The 12,625-nt window shown below is 29.3% G+C and overlaps 1 protein-coding gene across 9 annotated transcripts in view; it reads left to right on the top strand.

The window, feature by feature from the left end:
• The window catches only part of Cdk12 (Cyclin-dependent kinase 12), a 137,225-nt gene that overhangs the window by 46,193 nt on the left and 78,407 nt on the right, over positions 1-12,625 (top strand). For all 9 annotated transcript variants that reach the window (XR_012758766.1, XM_075381780.1, XM_075381779.1 and 6 more), the window contains 2 exons: positions 4,206-4,645; positions 11,987-12,319. Coding sequence is in view for 8 of the 9 variants with exons in the window: in XM_075381780.1 (XP_075237895.1) it covers positions 4,206-4,645; positions 11,987-12,319 (773 nt within the window). In the remaining variant the exon portion in view is untranslated. The remainder of the gene's footprint in view (positions 1-4,205; positions 4,646-11,986; positions 12,320-12,625) is intronic.

Here is a 12,625-nt window from a genome sequence, read left to right as displayed (position 1 = left end):
ATTTAATGGTTAATTCAACAACATATAAATTTATGAATTTTTGTAGTAGTTGTGCTAACTCAATGTAAATTGTATGCATTTCATTTACTGCTTATATGATCCAGGCATCTTAAGCAGGCAGGTAGGGTTGAAGACAACCATCCTCTTCCAATACTATGTAGTTATAAGATATAGCTCTGCGGTTTACCTAGGTCATTATTAATAATCAATGTTTTATTAGTTAAATGTATGTAACATAATATAGTAAATGGAGATATATACATTTATCGCCTGCTAACCATTCGTACAAGTTTATGCGAGTGAGGTCGTGTGGTTTATGTGTATATCTGTCGTATGAGTGTATATGCGGTGTGTGTTGTTGCAAGTATATCGTTCTATGGTGGATTCATTTAATTATAAAAGGTAAGTTGTGCATGTTGTCTTGTTTATGTCTTTTGATCTTTTTTTTTCGTTCCTGAATATGTGTTTAATTGGTGTGCGGATGTTTAAATCGCATGATTTTTATCCTTTTTAAGAACGTACTTAATCCTTTTTAATTTATAGCTTAATAGCTTTTAACATAGTAAAGTGTATCGGTAGGTTCATTTTTAATAAAATATTTTACGATGCATTATCACCAGTATTCTGCTCTGTATCAAATTCATATGTATGTTCAGTGTAACTAATTCTTCATTTTCAGATTCATGTATCAGAATAACTTCTTTTTTTTAAAGAAAAATTGATCTCCAGGTTACGTTGAGGAATAATAATATTTGGAAAGCATGTTTACATTAACTTTTTCTAATAAATTAAAAATATGGAGTTTACATGTTCAAAATTTTCAAAATGACTGGTTTGGCTAAATTTAATTTAATTAGTTTTATTATTTACTAATACATTTAATATTCATTATTATTAATTTAAATTTACTTTTATTATGAGTATTTTCAGTTTATTAATTTTTTATTCGTGGTGAGATAAAATCTGGTTTAAAATTATACAATCGCTTTTTTTAAAAATAACTCTATTGTTTAGCGACAGATTTTTAATAATAAGGTGCCATTTTATTTCGAATAAAAGGCAGCTTAATATTTTAGCTAATAGAATGTATTTTGATAAAGCTAACGATTACCAAAATATAAAAGTTCAAAAATTGATGAAGTTGCCATTTTAGAATATGTGAACATATTGACATGGTAATTTTTTTAATTTATTATCTAATTATTTGTGTAAATATGTGCACCAAATGTTAAGAAGATCCTTGAATTTGATCTTGAGATAAAAAAAAAAGGCAGACAAAAAAACAGTGAAAATTGCGAATTTTTTTCATAGAAAATCTTTTGTTCATTTTTATATGTAGAACCCTAAATTGAATTTTAGATGTACTTTTTTTGTTTTCTGTACAAAATACACGCGCGCGCGCACACACACACACACACACACACACACACACACACACACACACAGATACACACTGTAAAACCGGTAATTCTGGGTAATCCAGACAAACAAATAGATATATTAATTGAAATTGTTCGTTAAACTGATTAAACCAATTGATTGCCAAACTAAATATATTTTAATTTAACAACATAACTACTAAAAATGGTAATAACTCAGGTTTTAGTGTTGTTAAATTATTCTTTTTTTGAATGTATTGTTTATATTTATGTTAATATTAAAATTACTGCTTATACAAATCCCTCATCAGTGAATCAGTTCTTATAAAATAAATTAGTCGGATCTTTCTACTGAAGTGGTGATATACAGGAAGCAGCCGCAATGTCTTTCCACACTTTAATAAGATAAACATCATCAGCCATGACAGCCTTGATGACCTTTTATATGATGTCGCTTGATATATCATAGTTATCTCAAGCTCTGCTGCTAATTTTGTATGTGAAGTCATCATCAGCATCACTTTTAAATTGTTCAATGGTTATCCGTGACATCAATCACGGAGATAAGATTTCAATGTTGATTTGATTAATTGTGTGTCAACAGTCTTTAGCTTTTGATGTGAATTTGCTTTCATCTCCATACTTGTTTTGAAAGATTCGCTACATTAGTTTTGTATTTTCATCAAATTGTTTCTGTGGACCTGACTTAATTTATGTTAACTTTTTCCATGAACTTTAAAATTCCAGCAGTTATTAATATTTATAAGTATTGTATGAAGTACGTAGTTTTGCTATAATATTGTTAAGTTGCAAATTACATCGTACATTAAATGATTCAATTTTGTAATATATAAATACTGAATGTAAGAATTCAAATGATTCTGATTAATAAAGTAAACCTGCTAATCACAATAATAATTTTTTTTAAGTTTCATTAGTTTGAGTTACTGAAATTGTATTTTGTGTGTGTGTGTTTTTTTTTTGTGTTTGTATGTGTATGTGTGTCTCAAATCTTTTCCCAGGAACCTTCATGCTCAATATTTAAAGGTTCAACTGTACTTCCCAAACGGTGATCTCATACTAAAAAAAAATGCTTCACAGTAGGAGCATTTGCTAGATTTCAATTTTGATGAAAGATTGAGAACTTAACTAAAAAATATTTCAACCGTTGGCATAAAAAATGAAATTAGCAAATACTCTACTCTGAAGCATTTTTTAGAATGAGACCACTGTTTAGGAGATACATTCAAATCTCTAAATATTGGTCTTGAAGGTTCCCAGAAAAAGATTTGATGTATAGAAATTTCAATATACAGAAATAGATTTTTCATCATTTTTTTACTAAAAACAATTATTACGAGTAGTTAATTTTTTAGGGTTAAAGAAGGTATTTAACTATCAAAGAAGTTTTTTTAAATAAGCGTACAAATATGTATGTAAATTGCAAATTTCCTTACAATGTACTAAAAAATGTATGTTCATATACAAAAAACAAAACTAAATTTATGTTAATTTTTCTTTTGCCGAAGCCATTTCAAAATAATATAAGAGAGGTAAAAATTTCTCAGTAATTTTAGGAAAAAATCTCAACCCACCGGGTTGGTCTAGTGGTGAATGCGTCTTCCCAAATCAGCTGATTTGGAAGCCGAGAGTTCCAGCGTTCAAGTCCTAGTAAAGCCAGTTATTTTTACATGGATTTGAATGCTAGATCATGGATACCGGTGTTCTTTGTTGGTTGGGTTTCAATTAACCACACATCTCAGGATTGGTCGAACTGAGAATGTACAAGACTACACTTCATTTACACTCATACATATCCACATTCATCCTCTGAAGTATTATCTAAACGGTAGTTACCGGAGGCTAAACAGGAAAAAGAAAGAAAGGAAAAAATCTCAAACCATGTCTAAGAGTATGGGGAATGCTTCCATTACTTGTTTCCTAGATGATTTTTCAATTAATTCATCTTCGTTATCTTCATCTGGGGTACATCTTGATGCAGTCATCCAGTATCCTGATCGGTAGAGTAATCAGCCACAATTAAGTTCTCATCCACCTGTAAAGATTGCTGTCATTTATTTATCCTTATGAAACAAATTGTTTCCATGTTTTTTTTTGTATTTCCGATTATCTGTTTGCTTTTCATCTTGTGTTTTGTTTTTTTTTTTCAGAAATTTCTTTTACAAAACCAGTTTTAACAAAAATGTTTTTTAATCATAGTGGATTCTCTCATTTGCTTAATGTGCTTATATGTAATTGAATATTTACTAGTTTTTCTGTAGATTTTGACATAGATCAAGCACATGAGAATTTTAATTTGGTTTATGAACTTTAAAATTTTTAAACACCCTTTGGTCCCTGGGTTGTAATTTAGTGGGCGTATTAGGTGCTAAGAAGAGGCTCAACATTAATCCGTTTTCAATCAACTGAACTAGGATTTACTATGGAAATGTTTTATTGACAAATTTTTATAGAATTTAATTAAATTAAAAAATTTATTAAATGTAACATTTAAAGGATTGATATCATAATGCTCTGTCAATTGATTTTAATGGCTATCTTCAGTTGCTGCTAATAAAAATGTATACATTTATCATTACAATTGCAGCTTTTGTTGAAACTAGTTGTACCTTGCTTTAAGATTGATTCATCAAAATTTTTTTTACTAATATGTTGCACGGTAGTACATTACCACTTTTATGCTTATAAGATTTCGGCCTCCAAAATTCTCATCGATTTTTTTATTTTTAATTTGTTTTCATTTTCATGTATGTTACTTATACTGATTTACATTTTAGTAATTTCAAGTCAATTTTTATTTTTTAGGTGCGCCGTCCTGGTACACCAAATGAAAAATATAGTGAATTTATTGATGATCAACCGCCTGTCAGATATGATCGACAATGGAGCGGCGATAATACACCTCCTCTACCTCGAAAAAAGAATGGCGGAAGCTCACCTGGTCGTAATAGAATACATCATGTCATTCGAACACCAGAAAGCGACGGTGAAATGTTAGACGATTCGCCTCATAGTCCACCGTTACCCCTTGGATCAAGACGTTCACTAGATTCACCGCATACACCACCATTACCGCCTAAAGCTTATGAAAATTTAGGTAAAAAATCATCACTTGTCATGAATAAAATCAGATCTTCTAGATCACCTAGTATTCTTCCTTCTAGTCCAACACCTTCTAATAAAAGATCTGACAGTCTAGAAGAAGGTGAAGAAAGAAATCCAGTGATTACAGTTTGTTCAGAAAGGTAATTATATTTTTTTTCTATATATACACGTACACATGTGAGGGTCGTTAAAAGAGTTACAACAGTTTATTGATCATCGTGAAATTTTTTCCCACTTTTCAAATCTCTGGCAATGTCATTACACTTGTTTCATCTCTGAATCGGCGTATTTACGTCTACTGCAAAGAAATCTTTGCCTTGATATTTGAGCCGGTTTCACACATTTTCTTTGATGTCATCATTGCTGTTAAACTTTTTATAATGTTTATAGTGGCTCCTTGAGTGGACCAAACAAGTAGAAATATGTTGGAGTCAAGTCAGCTTTCTGTTCCCTCTCTGAAATTAAATCGTACTAAAATTCTTGGGATATAAATCTAGGGGTAAATTTGGTCCTTCCTCGCAGTTTTTGTCTAAAAAAAGTGAATAAAGGTGGTCCCAGATCTCTATCTTGCTTAGATTTTAAGAAAAATAGGGTAAAAAACTCAGATAAGTTTTGTTGGAAAATACAGTTTACTTGCTTTAATTTAACTCGCAATTTTTTTTTCATGTTTGTCCTCAAATCTTGCATCCTTAATTTAACATACTTCCTGAGATTGCCGAATGATGAAATTTTTCAAAGTTACTAAGGTCGGGTGACAATACAATACTCCACCATTACTTTTGCAAACATCCCCCTCCATACAGAGGTAAATTAAGGGTGCCAGTGTAATAATTTAACATACCTTCTGACATTGCCTATTAATGAAACTTTGTACAGTTACTAAGGTTGGGTGACAATACTATTTCACCATTACTTTTGTAAACATCCTCTCGTACTAAAAAGTATAAAGTAAGTTTTTAAAAATGTTTGTAAAACTATTTAGATTGGAATAAAATAACTTATTTACCAATTAACAAATAAAAATTTCTAGTTAACTGTAGAGAATTTAATTGTGAAAAAATTTATGTAAATAATGTCTATTGGAATTCAAACACAAACTTGAAATTTCAACTTCAATAAAAAACAAAACACACAAAATGGATCAAAAAAGTGGTACGATTTTGAACAGAACAATTTTCAAGTATGTTTGAACAACATAATATAAAAGAAAACAAATAAAAACTTATCATTAACTGAAAAAATGAATAAAACATTTTTTAAAAATAAATCGCTTACTTTTTGATTTTTTTTTTCTAAACATTATTTGATATATGTGGTTACTTGATAAAGCTGCAAAAAATTTTTCAAAGCAGTTGCTCAGTGTGGCTGCCATTCTGTTTAATCCATAGTTGAACTTGGTAAATCCATGCTAGCCTGGTATGTCTAATAACACCATTAGTATTCCTAATAGTAGTTCCAGCTTTTATTATATGATGTTTCAATTCTTGTGTGAATGCTAACTATGAATTCGTGTATGCTCAATATGAGTGCAATAGACCAATGACTTCATCCTACCCCAAAGGAAATGTCCACTGGTGTGAATGGTTTCGACCGATCCATTACTTACTAAATGTGTTATTTATTAAATGATTCATCACATCAGTACAGTAGTGGGCAGGTGCGTCATAATTGATAAACCACTATCTGCAAGTAGAATATCTTTCAAGAGTTCCATCAAATGTGTTTGCAAAAATGTGTAAATACCACTCTCCTTTGAGCCTTGTAAGTAACAAAAAAGGCCTATCAGATTATCACAGAGAAAACCACGCCACACATTAAATGAAAAAGTTCATTGGAAATGTCTCAAGGGTGTTTTCTTCTGCCCAAGTATGAGTGAGTGTTTTGATAATTTTCAGTGTCATTTTTTGTAAAAAAAAGATTCATCAGTAATCAGAATATTACTAGGAAATCAGGATGATGTTTTGACTTTTAATTAACCGTTAACATAATTTCATCCATTTATCAAAATCAGATTGTAATAACTTTTGTACTTGAGTTGTTTGGAATGGTTATAATTATTGCTTCTGTATCGTTCACCGCATACTTGATTGCAAAATATGAAAGCGATGTGACAACCTTTTGGTGCTTGAGGTGGGAGATAGTTGTACCGCATTAAATACAGCTTCTTCAGCATTAGCATTTCTCACAAAATGTTTACAAACAGCAGCGAATCGTGGTTTAAGCATACTTTTTTCTCGAAGTCGCCTCTCCAAAGCCTTAAATATTTTATGATCCGGTACTTTTTGATCTGGATAATTTTCCTGGTATTTACATACAGCAGCCAATCCATTTTTATTTTCTTAAATTACCAACATGTCCATCAACTCTCCAAATAAAAATAAATTTGTGGTGTCACATGCATTGTTGACCGACCAAACAATAACTGCAGAAACACTGCTCAAATGATTATTCAAATGCTAGACTCTAAACTTAAATGTTGATAAGCTGTTATTGCCGACCTATGAAAAAATAGAATATTTTAATTTGGTTTAAAAGGATGTCATTCAAATTTATTTTTAGCATTTGTATGTAAATTTCTCTGATTAAAATCTTATCACTTTTCTGATCCAGTTTATTGAACTTGTCAAATTTGTGTTTAATTTTGGTAGACATTATTTACATCTATTTTCTCAAAATTAAAGTCTCTAAAACCTAACTAGAAATTTTTATTTATTTATTGGTAACAAAGTTATTTTATTGCAATCCTAAAGAAGTTTATTTTTGTACAAAAACTTTTCGTGTTTTTCTTAAAACCTAAGTGAGATAGAGGCCTAGGGACCACTTTTATTCAATTTCTTAGATCAGATACCACGAGGAACCACCAAATTTACCTCTTGATTTGAACCCAAGGAATTTTAGTACAATTTAATTTCAGAGAGGGAACAGAAAGCAGAGCTAAATGTTTCGCATGCTGAACTCTTAACAAACCATTTTCCTATGTGTATATGAATGTTTTTTCTTATTTTTAGTTGTAGACTCATCTCCTGAGAGATTACCATGCAATTTAGAATCTCTTTTATATAAAAAAAAGGAAAAAATTGCGCTGTAATAAAGACACCTTTACTTAAAATCTAAAAACTAGATGGCTGTTTTGTACAGTCATCATTAGTAGACTGAGGAAAAATTGTATATTTAATAAATGAAAAAAAAAAAAATATTAGATGACAATGTTTTGTTTTTTTTTTTTTTTAATTTATTAACATGTGTACATTTCCCTTTATATTTTATTGATGCTGATTGTCTAAGTAGTGGAAAATAGGTATCAAGTCAGATTTTTATTTTTCTATTTTTGTGAACCGTCATTGAGCATATAAGGGCATAAATTTGAGAGAGTAATGTTCAATCAACAGTGAGTACAACTATGACACACTAGAAAATAAACCGAAACCCATGATAAGAAGGAAACATCTTCGCTCCCTCTCATAAGGATGTAATTCTTTTGCATGACACGCTTGCTCCATACTACCCAAAAGACATGGGAATGTATTCAAAACTCAGGAGATGTTGCCACATACACCATACAGTCCTGATCTCACACCAGTAAATTTTGTCCTCAAAGTGTTTTATGAGGCACCGATTTGGGCAACAGTGAGCAGGTCAAGAGTGACCCAGACACCAAAGTAAACAATTTTTTATTATTACTGGAATAAAAAAGGCGGGGCAAGTATCTGAATATAGCCAAGGATTATGTTGAAAAGTAGCGTTAGTTTCATCGACATTGATTCAATAGTAATAATAATTTTTCTATTAATTTTCTTTCTTAAGTTACTGAACAAACCTCGCACGTAGGTTATTGCCAAATTGTATTCTATCCAAAGCTTAGAAAATAACACATTGACTTAATACCGCATTCCTTCTTTCAGATTCCTTTGATTTTATAATAAAGTATTTTCCATCATATTTACTCTATTAAGGGAAACATTCTTTTAAAAAAAAATATGTTTTTATATGCTTAATAAAAAACTTTCATAAAAATGTTTGGGATTTAGCCTTTTTCCTTCATTGAGAAAATTCCCTTCAGATAAGTTTAAATAAGATTTAAAATAAATAAGTAATCGACACAGTGTATGTCGATTACTTATTTATTTTAAATATGTGATCGCATGTATCATGGATCGTATTTATTTTGCTTGCTTTTGTTTTTTCTTCTAGCCTAGTCCATTTACTGGCACCTTTGGTGTTATCACCATTCTAGTTAGGGTTGTCTTAACTTTTATGTTTTGTCAATTTTTTCATATTTCCTTTTCTAATGATGCGTAACAACTCCCTATCCTTTCCGTTTAAAATGTTTTATTTACCCCCTTCCTGTCTGTGGCATCAGGATGTGGGCCTTGTACCAAAAATTTGATTGTTTTGTGGTAGGAGCACTTGTTAAACTTTACTTTTTTTGTGTCTGTTATTTTAGAAGTACACTATATGGTAATATTGTGGTGATATTAAATGGGCCCCATTTTCTTTAGATTTGTCATAGCCCCCTTGTTTTTTTACTTACTTATTCATTATTTCTCCTCTGTTGTTATTTATTCACATAATTTCTCGGCTACATCATATTTTCATACAAAAAAATTCTTATAGCAACCTAATTAATTGTACTTAAAAACTAGTTATATTATTAAGGTTTCTAATATATTTAGTTCTGACACAGTTTGTTGTTACAGTTTCTTTTAAAGGTGAAGAGAAAGGTTATTTCGAGAAAAAAAAACTTGTATGGGAGTTACCATCACATATTCACATATTTTAATTGCTTTAAATGAATAAAAAAATTTAAAACATATAACATAAAGGCACTGTGCTGCCTCTGACAAAAATAAATGAAATAGTTTCTTTTTAATGGTCTTTCACATTCCTATTATTATAATATATATATATATATGTTAAAGTATTTAATATTTAAAATAGTTGCTCCCCAAGGGGGTCTTCTGGATGCTTTGAGTAGGGTGGTCTTCATCAAAAACAGATCGATTCAAATTTTTTTTATGTTCAACAGTTGAAAAGTTAACAGTTTAAAAGTAATAAGGATGTGCAGTAGCATAATTTATTAATATACTGTATAGAAATTATTTAATTTCTGCCCCAATATATTATATTATATGATAGTACTTTGCTAATGGGATCGTTTTTTGTTTCTTATGTCACCATTATCATCATCATCAGGTTTCCTTACAAGCCTATTTAAAATATTTATTAAGATTTCAGTTCTTATCTTTTTGGTAGTCTTTTACTACATCCTTTAATGTTCTTGTTATGCTTTTATTTTATTTATTTATTTTTTTTAACTGTAGTTATACATTATTTGTTATATCTGGGGAGCAATTCAATCTATTTTAGTAAACTAAGTTGCTGTCTTGACCTATATAAGATTTTTTTTTTTTAATGAAAGATTTATACAGTTGTGAAATTTTACTTGAAAAAACTGCTAAGTCTATCCATATATAAAATAAAATTTAAGAATGTAAAATAAAATGACTTTTTAAATTTAATTAAAAGGATATAAGAGTTAAGTTTGATGTGTTTTTTTATTTGTTAAACTGATGAAAAAAATACTTTTTTTGTTGACGAGGGTATTTTTTTATTTAGTATTGCCAAATTCCTTTGTAAAAATTTTATTTGTGTGGATTAAATGATGACTATAGTAAGGATAATACCATTTTAAAGTAAATTAAATGATAAAATAATTTTTTAGTATTTACTATATATAATTTACAGCTATTGTGAAATGCCTTTATAAATTTATTAATAGAGTTCTACTTTTTATTGATGTCTGTATTAAATTTGTGCTGACATATGTCAGTTTTATTATTGGTGGTTAATAGATAAGGGTATATATAGCTTAAATTATTATATTCTGTATTTACAATTTTTTTTTGTCGCTTTATATTACATATTTTATGCTATTTAATGACAATATTGAGGTGGGAAATGGTTTATTTTTAGTTTCAGAGAATTTATTTTTCAATCGAAATTCAAAGAAATGTCATCTTTCTTTCCCTATTTCTCGTAGTATATGAGGTAAATGAGAATTTTTTTCATAATGCTTATCAGATATTTAATTTAATGTTTTAAAAAAAAATATAGTGCACAAACAGTAATGATACTCTGTGTAGAAGGTTTAAAAATTGTTTTGAATTCAGTCCTATTTGTGAAATGTATTGGTAAGTGTATGTTATTGGATATTTTCTAATTGTATTAGGAAGAAGTGAAAAAAATAATTCTCAAAATTTTAATTAAATATTTATTCACGTTACGATATTTATAGAGAAACTGAATTTATTTTGAAGTAATTACTATGATGCCCCTATATATATATATAATGTGTGTGGCAATCAGAATTAGCAAAAATTAGTTTTCGTCATTTTCAAAAGAAGGAATGACCAAATTATTGAAATTTAAAAATAAAAAAAATTATTTTTTTATATAAAAAATATTTATTGTTTATAGATAGTTATTAATTCATTGATAGATAAATTTTATTAAATAAATAAAATTTAAATCGGAAGTTGTACTGAATCATTTAAGTGACTAATATCTATTGAATTAAAAATAGTGACTTATTAAAATGGTATAAAAACTGAATCAAATTTGTATTTAAAAAAATATCCATTATAACCATTTGTTACCAGTGAAATCTTCTTTAGTTAATTTAAGTGATTAAAGTAAATGATTCATAGTCTGTTGATTAAAGGCGTGCATGCAAGGTTATGATTTTCTCATTTGTTGAAGTCTACAAACAATATTTAAAAATTAAAGTGGTAACTGTTAATTGGACTTTTATACTTATTGACTGATACATGGTAAATTCATTTCATTAACTTAATGAAATCAAAGTCGTTAAAATTTTACTTTGTAAATAATATTAGTTGACTTCTGATATATTATTTTTCCTATTTCTTGTTTGACTAGTAATTATCATTAAGTTTTTTCCATCTTTAATTATCTAAGTTTACGTATCAGTATTATTTAATTTGTCCTCCGATCAGTGAATCATACGGTTCACTGGTTTTAAACTCATTCAAATTTCAGATAAAAAAGAATATCTGTGAATCTCTGTAATGTGTATTATTTCTGTATTTTCACTGTCATATCATTTTTCTTTGAATTGTTTTATTACTCTTTTGACAGTTTACATTCCCTTCTTACAGTTTTATATATTTCAAATTGTCTTTCTTCATCTAATTTTATTTATCTTTCTTGTACAAATAATTAATTTCTTTCTTTGTCATGGACTCTTTAGTTTTCTTAGTTCATCATTATGTGGGATAATTATATAAATTTATTTTATAATTACATTGAGCAGAAGAAAAAGAAAATAGTCTAGATAGTTTGCTGATTTCCCAGGATCTTTTTACTATTATAAGTTATTGTTTTTTTCAGTATGACCTTTTTCGTGTAGATTGTTAATTTAGGTAACATAAGACTAAGGTTCTGTCTTTTATTTTTAACAGGTTAAGGCCTTCAAATCGGCACCATTCGGATAGTTTAGAGGAAGGCGAAACAGACCGTCACAGACGTAGGCATTCACAATCACCACCACTTAAACATCGTCGTATAGGAAGAAGAACGCGTTCACCATTACAAAGAGGTGGAATCGGTCGTACACCGAGTCCTCATAGAGTTTATCGCCGGGACGATGATATCGATGATGATAGGATACGTTACCTAGGTACATCGAAATTAACAAAACGTCGATCTCAGACACCTGAAATAAGGATACCTCATCGTAATATTAGACGGCGTAGGTCACCTTCTGTTATCGAAACAAATGACCGACTTGATAGGTAAATATTAGGTTATATTTATTTTTTTAGCCTGTGAATTTGAGAGAATAATGTATAAAACAAAATCATTGTTCTTCTGATGCACGCAGGTAGATTAATTCAAAAGTCCCGTGCTATTATGTTATATAATTACATAGCAGCTCCGTTTTACTTTTGGACAACTACTTTCTTTTGAAACATCTTAAATTACAGGTAAGATTCTGTTTGTGTGTGTGTGCGCGCGCGCGCGCTCGTGCATGTGTGTGTAGGTAGATAAATAGGTAAGTAAACCTACTTATTCAGTTGGTCAACTGAAGTGGAAGAATT

This window comes from Lycorma delicatula, chromosome 13 (genome assembly GCF_047948215.1).
Source record: "Lycorma delicatula isolate Av1 chromosome 13, ASM4794821v1, whole genome shotgun sequence".
Classification (NCBI taxonomy): domain Eukaryota; kingdom Metazoa; phylum Arthropoda; class Insecta; order Hemiptera; family Fulgoridae; genus Lycorma; species Lycorma delicatula.
This window is presented reverse-complemented; position numbering and strand designations above follow the sequence as displayed.